Source organism: Erithacus rubecula (assembly GCF_903797595.1).
Source record: "Erithacus rubecula genome assembly, chromosome: 2".
Taxonomy (NCBI): Eukaryota; Metazoa; Chordata; class Aves; order Passeriformes; family Muscicapidae; genus Erithacus; species Erithacus rubecula.
In genome coordinates, this window is record NC_136685.1 from 49,956,247 (window position 1) to 49,969,849 (window position 13,603).

At 37.4% G+C, this 13,603-nt stretch overlaps 1 protein-coding gene across 3 annotated transcripts in view; it reads left to right on the forward strand.

Annotated features, from left to right (window-relative positions):
- Positions 1-13,603, forward strand: part of NKAIN2 (sodium/potassium transporting ATPase interacting 2) — a gene marked incomplete at its 3' end in the record, with an annotated part of 503,254 nt that overhangs the window by 423,736 nt on the left and 65,915 nt on the right. For all 3 annotated transcript variants that reach the window (XR_013776731.1, XM_079325770.1, XM_079325771.1), the window contains exon 4: positions 4,075-4,275. Coding sequence is in view for 2 of the 3 variants with exons in the window: in XM_079325770.1 (XP_079181896.1) it covers positions 4,075-4,275 (201 nt within the window). The remainder of the gene's footprint in view (positions 1-4,074; positions 4,276-13,603) is intronic.

Here is a 13,603-nt window from a genome sequence, read left to right on the forward strand (position 1 = left end):
ATCTTGCCATGTTCTGTCACTAGCTTTCCTCAGCCAGAAAATGCTATGTACTGTGCAGTTGACCCCAGGAAAAGTTGCCATCTACTGTATTAAACATAGGTACAAAACCATCAGAGCTCACCATTTTTTACCAACTAAGCTGTAATAAAATTACATATGTAATTTGAAGATGTCTCATATCCTCAGAAATCTGAGTCTCCAAACTTCAGTATTTGTCTAATCTAGCAGTACTTTTCCTGACCACTACAAATACCAACACATCTTCAGAATGTCAGCAAAGATGTCCTACAAAATGTTTTCCTTTGTTTGTTTTTTTTTTTTTTTATGAGCATCAAAATCTACTTTAATGCTCCAATTTTCACTAAAAAGCTTTACAAATACCAGCAGAATTTACAAAAGCAGCACAGTGATCAGCAATAAAGCCCTTACAGATGTATTTCTCTGTCCACAAAGGAAGCAGCTGTTTGTTGAATTTAGGATAATGAAATCTTCCTTGACATACAGACTTTGAACAACAACATATTGGCTTGCCCAATGTGTATCAACAATTCTTGTTAGTTTTCATAGCTTCAAGGCTTATCAGACCATTTCTCTGCATTTCCCTGAACAAAGTTTGAGCCACAGATGTTAGAAGGAAAACAGACGGCAAATACTCTAGAGAGCATAATAAATCCCCAGCTTCCAGTGTAGACTTTGTCTATGTCCACTAAAACTGTATTCAAACAGTGAACAAAGTAAATAGCAAGCAGAGTTTGTCCAAAAATAGCTCTAAATGCGGACAGTAGAAGAGATGTTAATGGTAGATTCATCATCCCCTTTTTGGCTTCCACAGTTCCACAAGGGGATTCAAGTCCTTAAGTGTTTTCTCACCAAGGGAAACTTTTTCATAAGCTGGGCGACCTTCAATACTGAGCAACAGGAACTGGTTGCATGTAATATGGTTGCATGAAAGGGGACATGGCTTGAAAGTTGTAGGCAAGTTCAAAGCACATAACAATTTATACCTGAGATTTAACTGTGCAGCAGCTTTGTAGTTAATAGGCTCCTTCTATGCCTATTCTGATCCCAGATATTTTTAGGGATAGAAATTTGGAAGGTCTGACTTATATGTTGACTTCTCAAGATTGTCATTCTTAATCCATCCAAGTCGGACCTGAGACATGAATGGTGTCTAATCTTACAGAACCAGACTTCACATCTTATTGTTTTCCTTTCTGAAGATGACCCTTTTTTCCCTAACTGGGGAAAAAAGAATGAACCAACTGCTTCTCAAAAGCCTTCTCAACCACGTGATTCAAAGTAATTAAAGATTTGAAGCAGTGGTTTTCAGTAGGATTATTATTATTTATTATTACTTTTATTATTATTATTACTACTATTTATTGAATAGAAAATTTTTTGCGAGGTCTCAGGTCTATTTTAAGATCAAAGAAAACAGAATAGTGTTTTACTGATTATTCAGGGAAAGAAATAAAATATAGATCTGATAAAGATCTATAATTTTTTTTTTACTGGTAAGGACTCAAAGCCTATTCCTGAACAAAACAAGTCCTAATCACAACATTCATCTTAACTGCCAAAAGACTATTTGAATGCAAAGGAATTGTGTAAATATTTTAAAAAATCATCTGGGGATAAATTCAGGGATAGAAGAAAGCTAGATTTCGTGAAGTTTTATTTACATATGTAATCATAAATATTTTAATGTGTAATTATATTTCCCATGTAACTTGGAAATTTACTTGTGCTTTTAACTAATAAAGTTTTTGATTACTGAACCAGTGGTAAGCAAAAATCACTGCCTCTAGAGAAATTATATTTCACCCACAGAGCCCAGTTTTGATTTTTATGTTTAGTTCCTCTTAATCTATTTTCATTTCATATGGCAGATGCATAACAAATACTCAGTTCCTGCAAGCCAGTTTATCCCTTTCTTTTTTAAGGAACACACTGTTCATCCCTAGTCTGCACTTTGTAAAATACATTTTGTCCATCATCATTCTTCTCAAGGTATTGCAAATGCTAAAATTGAAATAGACAATGAGTCCTATTCATTTGTGCTGCATCTCTGATAAGAGACTAGAGGTTTAGAGTTTTCCATGGTAACTAGAATGGCTGAAAGTTCTTTTGACAGTAACACGATGAACTCCAGTTTTAATCATTTAGGAATACATCTGTTGCTTTAAGAAAAGTTATTCCAAAGATGTCCATTCTTCAACTTCTTACACCAAGTGAAAAGATCAGTGTTCTACCTAAGAACCTGTAGCAGCCCTGCCTTTAGTAAGAAAAATATTCTGGCCTGGGTGAAAGGTAAAAATTCCCATTTCCAAGAAACAAATGGCAGATACTTTCCAGTGTCTATGGCTTTAGTAAGGAAGGATCCAGAGAAAGGAGATGGTTTTTGGGGGTGAAGACTTATAATCATACATCAATATATACATACAGAAATTTTATTTTCTTATGTGTGTATATATATATATATGGGCACAATTTGCATAGTTTATAGAATTGTTTGCTGTAGCTTTGATCAAAATTAACAAGTGCTTGAAGTTAGTTGTGTGATTAAATTCATATGAAGCATTTTAAATTTTCTCAGCTCATTATTTGCTGGATTGGACTGTTGTGGGAATGAAGGGTAATTATTCATTGCAAACATATTTAAGTCCTTCCTGCCATCTGATAGCTGTGTGTGCTTATGCAGGGTAGTGATTGATTTTTTTTTTTTTAATGTAAAAAATTTCTATACTTTTGGTATGAACTGGAAATTAGAGAAAAAACATTAAGCAACATGGAAGTGCCAAGTGCAATGACAGATCAATTGACATATGACATTATCCAAAACCTCTCTGGTTGGAGTTACCTCTTCATAAATTAGTGCAAAAAGGAGAAACAAGTGGGAGTGAGAAAAATGCAATTTTGAAGGGAGGGAAATGTGAATACAACTTATCTGCTACAGAGTAGCATTCTATTATTTCTGGCATAATAAGCCTAATTAAATAGTTACATTTTAAAATCTTTATGAGAATCTTAATTATTAATGACAACAGGCTGAAAAAAAATGTAGGTTAGGTGTGGGGAGAGTTTGGCTCTGCAAAGACATAACTTAAAAGCAATTTTTTTTTTGCATGACTGATCACATGTGCACATAGACTAGATAGTCACACTCTACAATGAGGCTACAGTTATAAATTATTTATAAAATGTTGGTAAACACTGTAGGCTATTAGAGAATCCACAGAGTCCATAGTTTTGTTATAGCTATGTGTAACACCCTCAAGTAATGTGCAACCACATATAATTTATGAAAGCAATATCCACAGTATTGTTTATGATGTATATTAATAATTTATTCATCCTTTATGAATTATTTATAAATGCAGTCCTAATGGAAGGCATGGCTGACTAGTTACTCCATTGCACTTGCTGTACGGGAGTTAAAGGTTGCACGCCTCTGCCCTTCCTTTTTAACTAGCCCGGTGGTTTTTAGACAAGGCAATGCTCACTTTTTCCTAAGAGGATCCCAGGAAATTAGTAATCAGAGAGGTACTGTAAAGAGATTTGCCTGCAAGCAAATGCACAGGATCCTTTTCTTCAATCTTCTCCAATATTTCAGTTGAGCTACCATAGGTCTACTTCACTGGGACTATGAGAAAAGACTCCTTGCAGATGATGCATGCATATTAAACTGTGTTAATTTTGGGGGGATTCTTGTATAGTTTGGTACATCAGACCACCAAAACACGGGCCATCAATCCTTATGGTATCCACTGGAAAATGGGCAATCTACAGAAATGACTGCTATAGTCTAGGCTGGCATGATGTCTAGGACCAGATCCTGGATTGCAGGATTATTTTTCTGCTCTGCAGCATTTCTGCCTGACAAGGTACAGATATTTCTGCTTGCATCAGGCAAGCTCCACTAGCTTTCATGTGACACTGCAGTTTTATTGCAGCTCTTTGCTTCTTTATGCATGCTGTGAAATCTCTTGCTGAGGCACTGGATATCGGAGTACCATCCCCCCTATTGTTCTCTTAATTGTTGATTGCATTAATTGTTCTCTTGCTCTTCTGCAGGAAACAGATCTCATTCTGACCTTTAACATCTCAATGCACCGTTCTTGGTGGATGGAGAACGGGCCGGGCTGCACCGTGACCTCAGTAACGCCCGCACCCGACTGGGCACCAGAGGATCATCGTTATATCACTGTCTCGGGCTGTTTCCTGGAATATCAGTACATAGAAGTGGCTCACAGTTCTCTTCAGATCTTCCTTGCAGTAAGTGTTTACAAATAACTTCAATTCCTCCACCGTTTCAGGATTTCTTCTTGTCTTTACTGGAATAGTGGAATATTGTGGCATTCATTCACAAACCCTGGCTTTATGTCTTAGTTTAGTTATGAAACTAAATTTTAGTTGTCATGCAGCCAGTTCAAGATAGCTGCATGCAAAAATTCCCAATATACATATTAGTATTCTGCTAAGAACTACTGACATGACACATTCTGTTTTCCTGATACTCTAAGTTGTGACATAATAGCAAGTTACAACTATTGTTGTGAAAGTCAAATTAAATATTAAATTGAATACAAAAAGACAAACCAACAGTAAAAATAGATTCACCAATCAGTTCACAGGACTCAAATCTCATTCATTTGTCTTTAACCATATTAATTAATAGACACTAGACTACAATAGGAGAGGTTTTTCCTTGCCTCCCAAAAAAGTTACACTTATGTGAAAATCAAAACATAAGATCTTAAATGTTTTTCAGGAGCAAAAAATTCACTTTTGCACTGCAGGAAATCTATAAGGAATGAAAATGGTTTGCTTGGGGAAAATAAAAATGTGTAATGGACCTCACAGCTATCATCAAGCCCAACTCTTTAACCCAGCAGTGCCAAGTCCAACACTAAAGCCTGTACTTATGTGCTACATCTACACATCTTTTAAATACATCCAAGGAAGGCAACTCCACCGTTGCCCTGGGCAGCCTGTTCAAGTGCTTACCAAACCTTTTGGTGAAGAAATTTTTCCTTATATCCAACAAGGTTTCCATGGTGCAAGTTTGATCCAGACCAGGATGTCATTGGTGTTTTTGGCCATGTGGACACACACTGGCTCATGTTCAGTCAGTGCTGACCAGCACCCCCAGGTCCTTTTCCAGCAAGCAGCTTTCCAGCCACTCTGTCCCCATCCTGTGGCAGTTCCTAGGGATGTTGTGACCCAAGAACAGGATTTGGCACTTGGCCCTGTTGAACTTCATGCAATTGGCTTTGGCCAATTGGTCCAGCCTGCCCAGATCCCTCTGCAGAGCCCTCCTACCCTCAAGCCTTCAAAAACAGATAACCAGGTTATTTTTCTGCCTTTTTTTTTTTTTTTCAATGTAATGATGAACAAGAAACTCAAGGTATATTTAGTTCAAGCTCAGTTCTGTTCCTGATTCAACCAGGTGTTTTGTGTGTCGGTGTTTAAATAGAGCTGTGTTTTTGGATAAGCTCATTCTTTTCAAGTCAGAGTAATGGTTCAAAATAACAAGCCATTAGTAATCTGCTAACTGTAGCTAACTACATCTGTGTTGTACTCCCATTTATGTTACTCGAAATGTGATTATCACTGGTAAAGACCTGCACAGCATAAGTATGGGTCAATTTTCCAAACCTTATTCTTGACTACTGCTTGCATTGCTTTCACATTTCCTATTGTGGCTATTTGTTTTTCTAGTAGAAATGCTCCCATATTACATGCGATTAAATGGGAAACAGAGAAATTAACTGGTAAAGCTCAGTGACATATAACACAAATAAGAAGAGCAGATACTGTTTGTATCAGGAAAATTAATCCACAAATGACAGAGGTTTCCAAAAAGGAGACAGAGGAATTCTGTTACTTTGTTTGAATAAAGGGAGAAGTCTTGGAGCACTTTTAGAGGACTCTTTTTGTCTTTTAGCAGCCACATTTCCCTCTCTCTTTGCCTATTGGCTGAGGTACTTGAGAGGTACAGACTTTCTAAATCATCTAATACCTAAGACCCTCTTCTAATACATACGTCTCCCTTTTCATTGTGTCAGTCAGTGGAATTCCTATGGAATTGCATTGTCAGTGGAGTTGGACTTCATGATTTTCAGAGGTTTCTTCCTACTCAAATAATTCTATGGATCTGTGATTCTGTGTTTCATGGAACCACTCCTTCATTCCTGCCCTCACCAGTTCTTGATCAATATCATAGCTGAATCTGCAAAGATGAGAGCTTCACCACACTTTGACAGCAACAACCTATTTAAAGGTTTTCTGATACATGAAGAAGAAATGAATCATTTTGGTCCCAACTAATTCACTATTTTGTTGGACAGTACTAACTTAATGTAGCCTGTGTTCATATACTCTCCACTAGACACTTCTCTCCCAGAGAAGTCTCATTTACAGAGCTCCCAAGTCTTGAGAATCTGGCCCATCCAGTATGTTTTGCAATGACCACAGCTCTGTCTGCCCTTATGTCTGCAAATAACCAAAATGAGCTGGTCTAGTGATGGCATGACTCATATATCCATACATTTCAGACAATAAAGTGTCCTTGTGTGTTTAAAGGTTGATTGATTCTTGTTGCTTGCTTTAGAGAAGCTACTTCATTTTCAGGCCTACTGGGTTATCAAGGATAGATATACTTAAATGACTGATCTCTGGAGAGAATCATTCCAGGTAAAGAATGAGGTCAGTGGTACTAATGGGGATTTGATTTGCAACTCTTTGAGTTGCCTTCTGTATAGTATTTGCAGAGTGGAGGCTGACTGAAAGCTCCTACCTGTAAACAATAGGAGGTATAGCTGCCACTTCACCATGGGTAGGACAGTGCTTGGGAGGGACACACTTCAGGTTACACAGCACTCTTGTGTCTTGGCATGAAGTTTGAGGGCTTAAGGTAGTCACTGGCTGTGTGTATAAACAGCATTTGAATCCCAGCTTTTTGCCATGCAGCTGGAAGAGTTATAAACTGGCAGCTTCTCAGCACTCACACATATCAATGTCTAATTCTACCTACAGAGCCTATGTACAATTTCCTTCATTTCCACAGTTCGTTGAACTCGTCTTACAAGAGAAGGTGAAAAGCTTTCTAGTTCAGGCCCTGAGATGTGGTTCAGGTCAGAGGGTTCTGTGTCCAGATTTATCACAATGTTCTTTTGAAAGTCATTTCATCTCTGTGCCTCTTTCCAAGTACAAATTTTTCATGTTCATTTTATAAAACTCAGTACCATTTGCATAGATAGAAATCTCTTGAATCTTTCAAAAAGCCCCTAAATATTGGGAACACCCAGTACAGTAAGGTCTTTGTGTGGTACAAGGAAATTATAATGTTAATTGCATTTCATACAGAAATTGAACTCAGATTCTCTGCATCTTTCTTCTTTGTTTTACTCTTTGATTATGCATGACCTGCCCTCACTCCCACAAGTCTGTTCTTGCAAAAGTCAACAAATTAAAACCCATTTGTAGATCAAAACTCTGAAAATATGCAAATTAGAGATCAGCCTTGGAGATAAGTGTAACAGAATTGCATATCTATTTGCCAACACAAGATTAAAGTATTTAATATGCTTGTCTTTTACTTCTCACACACTCAAAAATATATTGATTTTAGTGGAGATAAGTGCCTGAGTTATGGGAATAAGACTAATGCAAAGCCATCACCTTAGCCAGTTTGGGTTTTAGTTATATAGCCCTCGAAAAGATGAACTGTGTAATATTATTCCAGTAAAGCAAGTGGAGGAAAAAGCATTTCTTATGTACTGCATCTGCATTATTAATGGTAATTTACATACCAAATAAATAAAACTGTAAGTAAACTGTTACATAAAAGTATTGACCATTTTCAAAGTGATCCTGTCCACTGACTTTTATGTGCTGTATTTTAGTCTTAATTTCTTTCTGTTCCTTCCTGTATTTGTGCTTGAGTATATGCTTCATGCAATCATTAAAATTATTATTTCATGCTTCAAAATTTGTGATATGTAATTACCCATCCATAGTATTTACAGTAAATGTATACTGTTTGGATTTCTGCAAAGTCTGCATCATGCACAATACCTTTCAGGCCCTGATGCTGTCAGATTGATTTAAAACATCATGAAGCATAACTGTGTTATTAAGATGCAATAGCACAGCCATGAAGTTAGGATGCCAGCATCAAAATCTCTGCTCAGTTGCAGACTTACCGTAAGACCTTTGGCAAGGTGCTTAATTCATGCCAATTATTGTCCATGCTATACAAACAGAAGTTCTTAAATATTTCAGAAAGATGCTGCCAGGATAATTCCTTTAAACATTGTAGGTAATCCAATATTATGGAAAGGTGGTCTGTGTATGTATTTAAGCACTTAGAACAGTAGAATAGCATGAATGTTCCCTGTTTCTCTTAAGGATTAATAATTAGAATAGGAGCTGACAAGCAGCTAGTGTCTCATCAGCAATGCACTCTCATACTGACAGGAGGGGACAAGTCAGGTGGGACAGGCCACAGAGAGACTTGCAAGAGAATTAAGTAGTTGAATTTCACTGGAAGAAACTAAGGAGAAGAAATGGAGGTTTTAAAGCTAGAGGTGGAAAATAATCTCAGCAGTGGGCATTTTCAGGAGCAAGGAGAAGACATGGCACAGGAGGAGAAGCGGGATGCTCCTCAGAAGCTGAAACTCACAGAGTGAGAGATCAAGAGGGTATCAGCAGGGCACCAGAGGTTAAACAGAGAGATTATAAAGCTCCTGCATTTAGAGCAGGAGGGGAAAACAAGCCTTCTGCACGGGAAGTACATTTGATTTTTTTTTTTTTTTTCTCCTTGTGGTTTTAATTTTATTTTTATTTGGAAAGATATTGATAAGACCTGAGCAGAGAAAAAGGCCAGAAGTTCCTCCAGATACACCAGGAAAATATAGAACAAGACTAAAAAGAATCAGGTAGCAGATATATCAGCAGGACAGTCTGCATTACAGGAGGAGAGGCAAAACAGCACAGGCAGGGGACATGAGGGAAGTAGTCACAGGTATGCATGGAAAATAAAAGTTGCCTAACTAATAATGTCATTAGGAAGGAGGCAAACAGCAAGACTGTTTCTGTGTGTCCCAAAATATTCATAAATGGAATGAAACAACAGAGAGGATGGCCCTGGCTAGTTCAAGTTGAAATGCTAAAATTAAACAGGCAGATTGAACAGAGCTGCAAGAGAACAATCTAAGAACTTGTACTGTAGTAACAGCATTCACTGTGCTCAGATGGATAACACTCATTTTTAGGAGGAGTCACCTATTGATGTAACCCTTGTGTTCTAATAAACACTTGTGTGCTAATAAACCAGCATATTCCATTCCTGTGCTCAAAATACATACAGTGTGATGTGCTGGGAAAAAACAAAATACAGCAAAACTCTTGCAAAATATTAAATGCAGCATAAACCTAATGTTGTTTTCTTATTTTTCCAGTCCTTTTTATCCAATATAAAGGTCTTCACTTGTACAGGAAGTACATCTTGCACATCAAAGCCCATTCTTAGATTTGTCCTTGCTAATTTTGTTCCTGCACTTCCCTTCTGAGAGCAGCTTCCATCCCTTCTACATGCTTATATTCATACACATACCTTGCACATCAGCTATCTCTTCCTGTGCTTTTAGAGTGGTGAGAATATTTATGCCTGAGAAAGGAGATGAGAGCTCATGTAATTAAGTTCTGATTCTTTGAACCTAATGGAGAAAAGTAACATTATTTAATTAAGGCAAAAGTTCTTTTCTAGGGCAATACAATGGTTGAAAGAAAATTGATTTTTAATGATATAGATTAGTACTTTAGAAAGTCTTTTCTGCAGGACTGGGAAAAATCAGCACAATGTGGAGAGAGTATGAATCATTGTGAAGTGTTAATAACACTGTCTTGCCATGTTAGCAGACAGGCATCAGGTTCAGGCATCTTTGACATTGGCTCAGAGCGCAGTATATTGCTCTTTCTGTTTGACAATAATGCTAAAGCTTATGTCATTAGTATTTTGAAGGATTGCTAGAAGAGAATTTTTTATGTCTGTATGTATTATCTGTTATTGCTTCTATCAAATTTTATCTGCATTTCTTCACTACTTCTTGCAGAAAACTGAATTTTACACATCAAAGCATAAATGTTTTCCATAATGAGTAGAGAGCTTTGTCAGTAGAATTGTACTCATTCATTTCCCTAAAAACTTTCCTTCTTAATGAGCTGTGCTTGTATAAAGCTAAGCTATGTAATTATCTGAAAACAAGTTTTCTCCAACTCAGAAGAGAGAAGTCAGCTTTAAACAGTCTTACCTGACCAAGACAAACAGGATTGTCTCTGAAAGGTTTATTTTCCTAATGGAGAGAAAGACAACAGCACCAGCATGAGCTGAGACTCGAAGATGCAGTTCAGTTTCTCATAGATGTTCTTGCACTAACAAAGGCTAATAGAATATGCTTCTTTTGTTTGTTTTTTTGTTGTTGTTGTTGGTTTTTTTTTTCAGCAGAGTTGGAATTATGAAAACAAAGAGCTGAACATTGGAATCATTACTTTGAGGCCTGGGGGAATTTTCCTGAGAATTTGATTTGACCATCTCATATGTATCCCTTCACACGGGGAAGGGTTTCTGGCTGACCCTGTAGCGATACAATAGAGCAATGAGATTTTGGATCCCCAGGTTCAGTGCCTCATGGCTGTCCTGGGGCTATGTGATGCTGTGCTGACTAGTGATGCTTTCTTGCTGGCTTGCTTCCTCCCACAGATGCCATTTAAGTTATTCCTCATTTCTGGTATTGGCATAGTCCTGTTTTTATTTCACTGTCATAGCATGAGAGCTGTTTATGAACATGTTCCAGCTAATGTGGAGCAGATGACTTCCACGGGGGTCTATGGAACCTCTTTCTTTGAGAAGATGCTGGATAAAAAGCCTAGTCCATTTGATTTTCTCTCTATACCAAGGAATTTACAAGGTAGAAAAAGCTTATTTGAGCTTTTTTTGAGATACAAGAATAGTACTGAGAAGAACAGCAATAATAAGAAGTAGCACAAGCTTCTGTAATCGTAAGTATTCCTTTACAATGTGTAGTTAAACAAAAAGCAATTCCTCTTCATGCAGAAAATTCATAGTCAAGTGGCAGGTTGACCAATCCCATTCCTGAGCTGATTCTGAAGGTACAAGAAAAAATGAGGGCTGCTTCTTGGGAATATTGAAATCCCCATCCACAGTACAGCTATACCTCAGAATACCATGTTTGGTATTCCTGCTGATATTACAGTACTGCCTTGTTCTGCTTTATGCAAAAGCAATATTTGCATTTTGCTTCATATCCCAAAGAAAGCCCCTCTGGTTCTGGAAGTACAAGAACTCAGTTTATGAGTTAAGGTAATTTTTCCTGAATATAATGTGGAGAATCATAAAACACATAGCAAACTTCCTCACTTCATTATGGAGATAAACATATGTTAAAAACCAAACAAACAAAAAACCCCACCAAAAATAGCAGAAAAAGCCAGAACTATGATTGTTTCTTAAATTTGTGGTGAAACTTGCATGGTATATTTTAAGTAGTATGCTTCATGTTTCATTTTTGTATGCTGTTAGCATAGCTTCCTGAGCAGAAGATGAACTGAGAACATAAAAGTATAGTGTTATGAAAACATAGAATGAACTGTTTGGCAACTTTAGTCATGACTGTTCTGATCACAATACCATGATTCTGAAAAATCTGGTCTGTAAAATTCACCAAAGATAAACAATGTCAGCAGCTATAACTGAACCTGTATTGAAGGCACTGATCAATCATAGATTCCTGAAATTCTATAATACAACTTGAGTGCATCTGGTAGAGCTTACTACACCATTAAAAATAATAAAAATGAGGAAAATAAAAATCTAGGAAGTATTTAGATGTCCCTGACCTTTAGTGTGTATACAATAAGAACAATTATATGACATGAATTCTCCATTTTTCCCACATTTTCTAGCACAGATGGCATAACAAGATTTTTACCTTCCAGAAAAAAAAAAAAATTAAAAGTGCCTTGCTTTCATGCAACTGTGTACCCTAAAACTCTTGGAATAAGTGTCTGAGTCAGGCCAAGGTAATGGAGTCAGAAAACTGCTCGCAATATTTTTGATAACTTAAGTTTCTCTTGCAATCTAGAATCAGAGCTGACTGGGAATTTTCTGAAGGAACATGATTCTTTTGAAAAATGCATCAGCCCTGAAATATTTTGTCTCATCATAACAGTGTCATGATCTTCATTTAAAGTGCAGGCAAATGATATCCTTAACATAGTACCTGGTTTCCTGGTAGATTCTTTTTTGACAGTGTGTCATGCATTCAGCCCAGACCAGTATCACTGTCCCAGACTCTGTTGGGCCATGGGTACAGAGGTATCACAAACCAGGGAGCATCTCTGATAGCCAGTTTGGATCTGCTCATCTTGTTCTGAGGCAGAAAAAGAGTTTATTTGTGTGAACATGAGCTGTGCTACACCGCTTGGCCTCTAGGCCAGACGACAGTCTGCAGGTGATTTCAGCTGATGCTATGTCTATATGCGCTTCTGTATGTTCACAATGTCATGGCAATTGCACACTTAGAGTCTGTGTTCCCTGGACATTTAGCAATACCAATGATATCCAGATCTGCAGCTAGCGTTTGAGTCATGCTGTGGACTCTGACCTTGGAGTTCAGGAAGGAAACATGAATTGGAATCCTAGTGCTGGGAGAGGAAAGTTTATCATATGTCTTCATTTTTTGTTGCTTACGTAGCTTATGAAATAATGCACACAATGAAGATCCTCTGTAGACATGCCCTAAGGATTCTTGGCTCTCTGAATTCTGCAGTGCTGCAGTTCTAAGAAAAATGAAGTCTGAGATTGAAAATTGAGACTTTTTGTTGCAAACTTTCTGAAATTTCCACCTGAAGCCTAGATTTTAAGTGACAGGTAATATTCATTAGTGGAAAAGTCATTGTTCCATCCAACTGAAGAAAATTACTTTCCCTTGAAATCAGAGGTTATCTGTTCTTTGTTTTTTCAGCCAATTCTCACCACCTCTTTAATAGATGTTATCTTCAGCACCTGTTGGGTGGGTAGAGAGCACATACATGCACTTCTGATGTGTTTGGGGGGCTTTCAAAGTGTGCCCCAGAGCAGCATCTTTCACCTAATCTGTAGCAATATTGAGACATCAGTTTTTCAGCACTCATCTACTTGAAACTGACTGGCACAAAGTGATTCATGTTTTCAAAACCATTGGAGCAGATTTTTCCCCAGCAGGCAGCATTCTTTTAACTCTACCTCTGAGGTTTGTCAGCCTCTATTCTAGACTGAGCACTGTAAAGGAAATAGCTATTTCTTAATGTATACAATTTAATGATGAAATGTTGTGACTTTTCCTCTGCTTTCTTTTACTTCTGTATGTCCATCTTTTCTGCAAACAGATTGGTCGAGTGTGCATAATAACAACCAGAGGGGAAAAAGGCATCTACAAAGCCACAGGAGCATTTGTCTTCTGGTAACAGCTGCTTCCATAGATGGGAATTCAACATTGCCATGGCAGAATTTATTTTTCCTTATATGTTCACAATGATC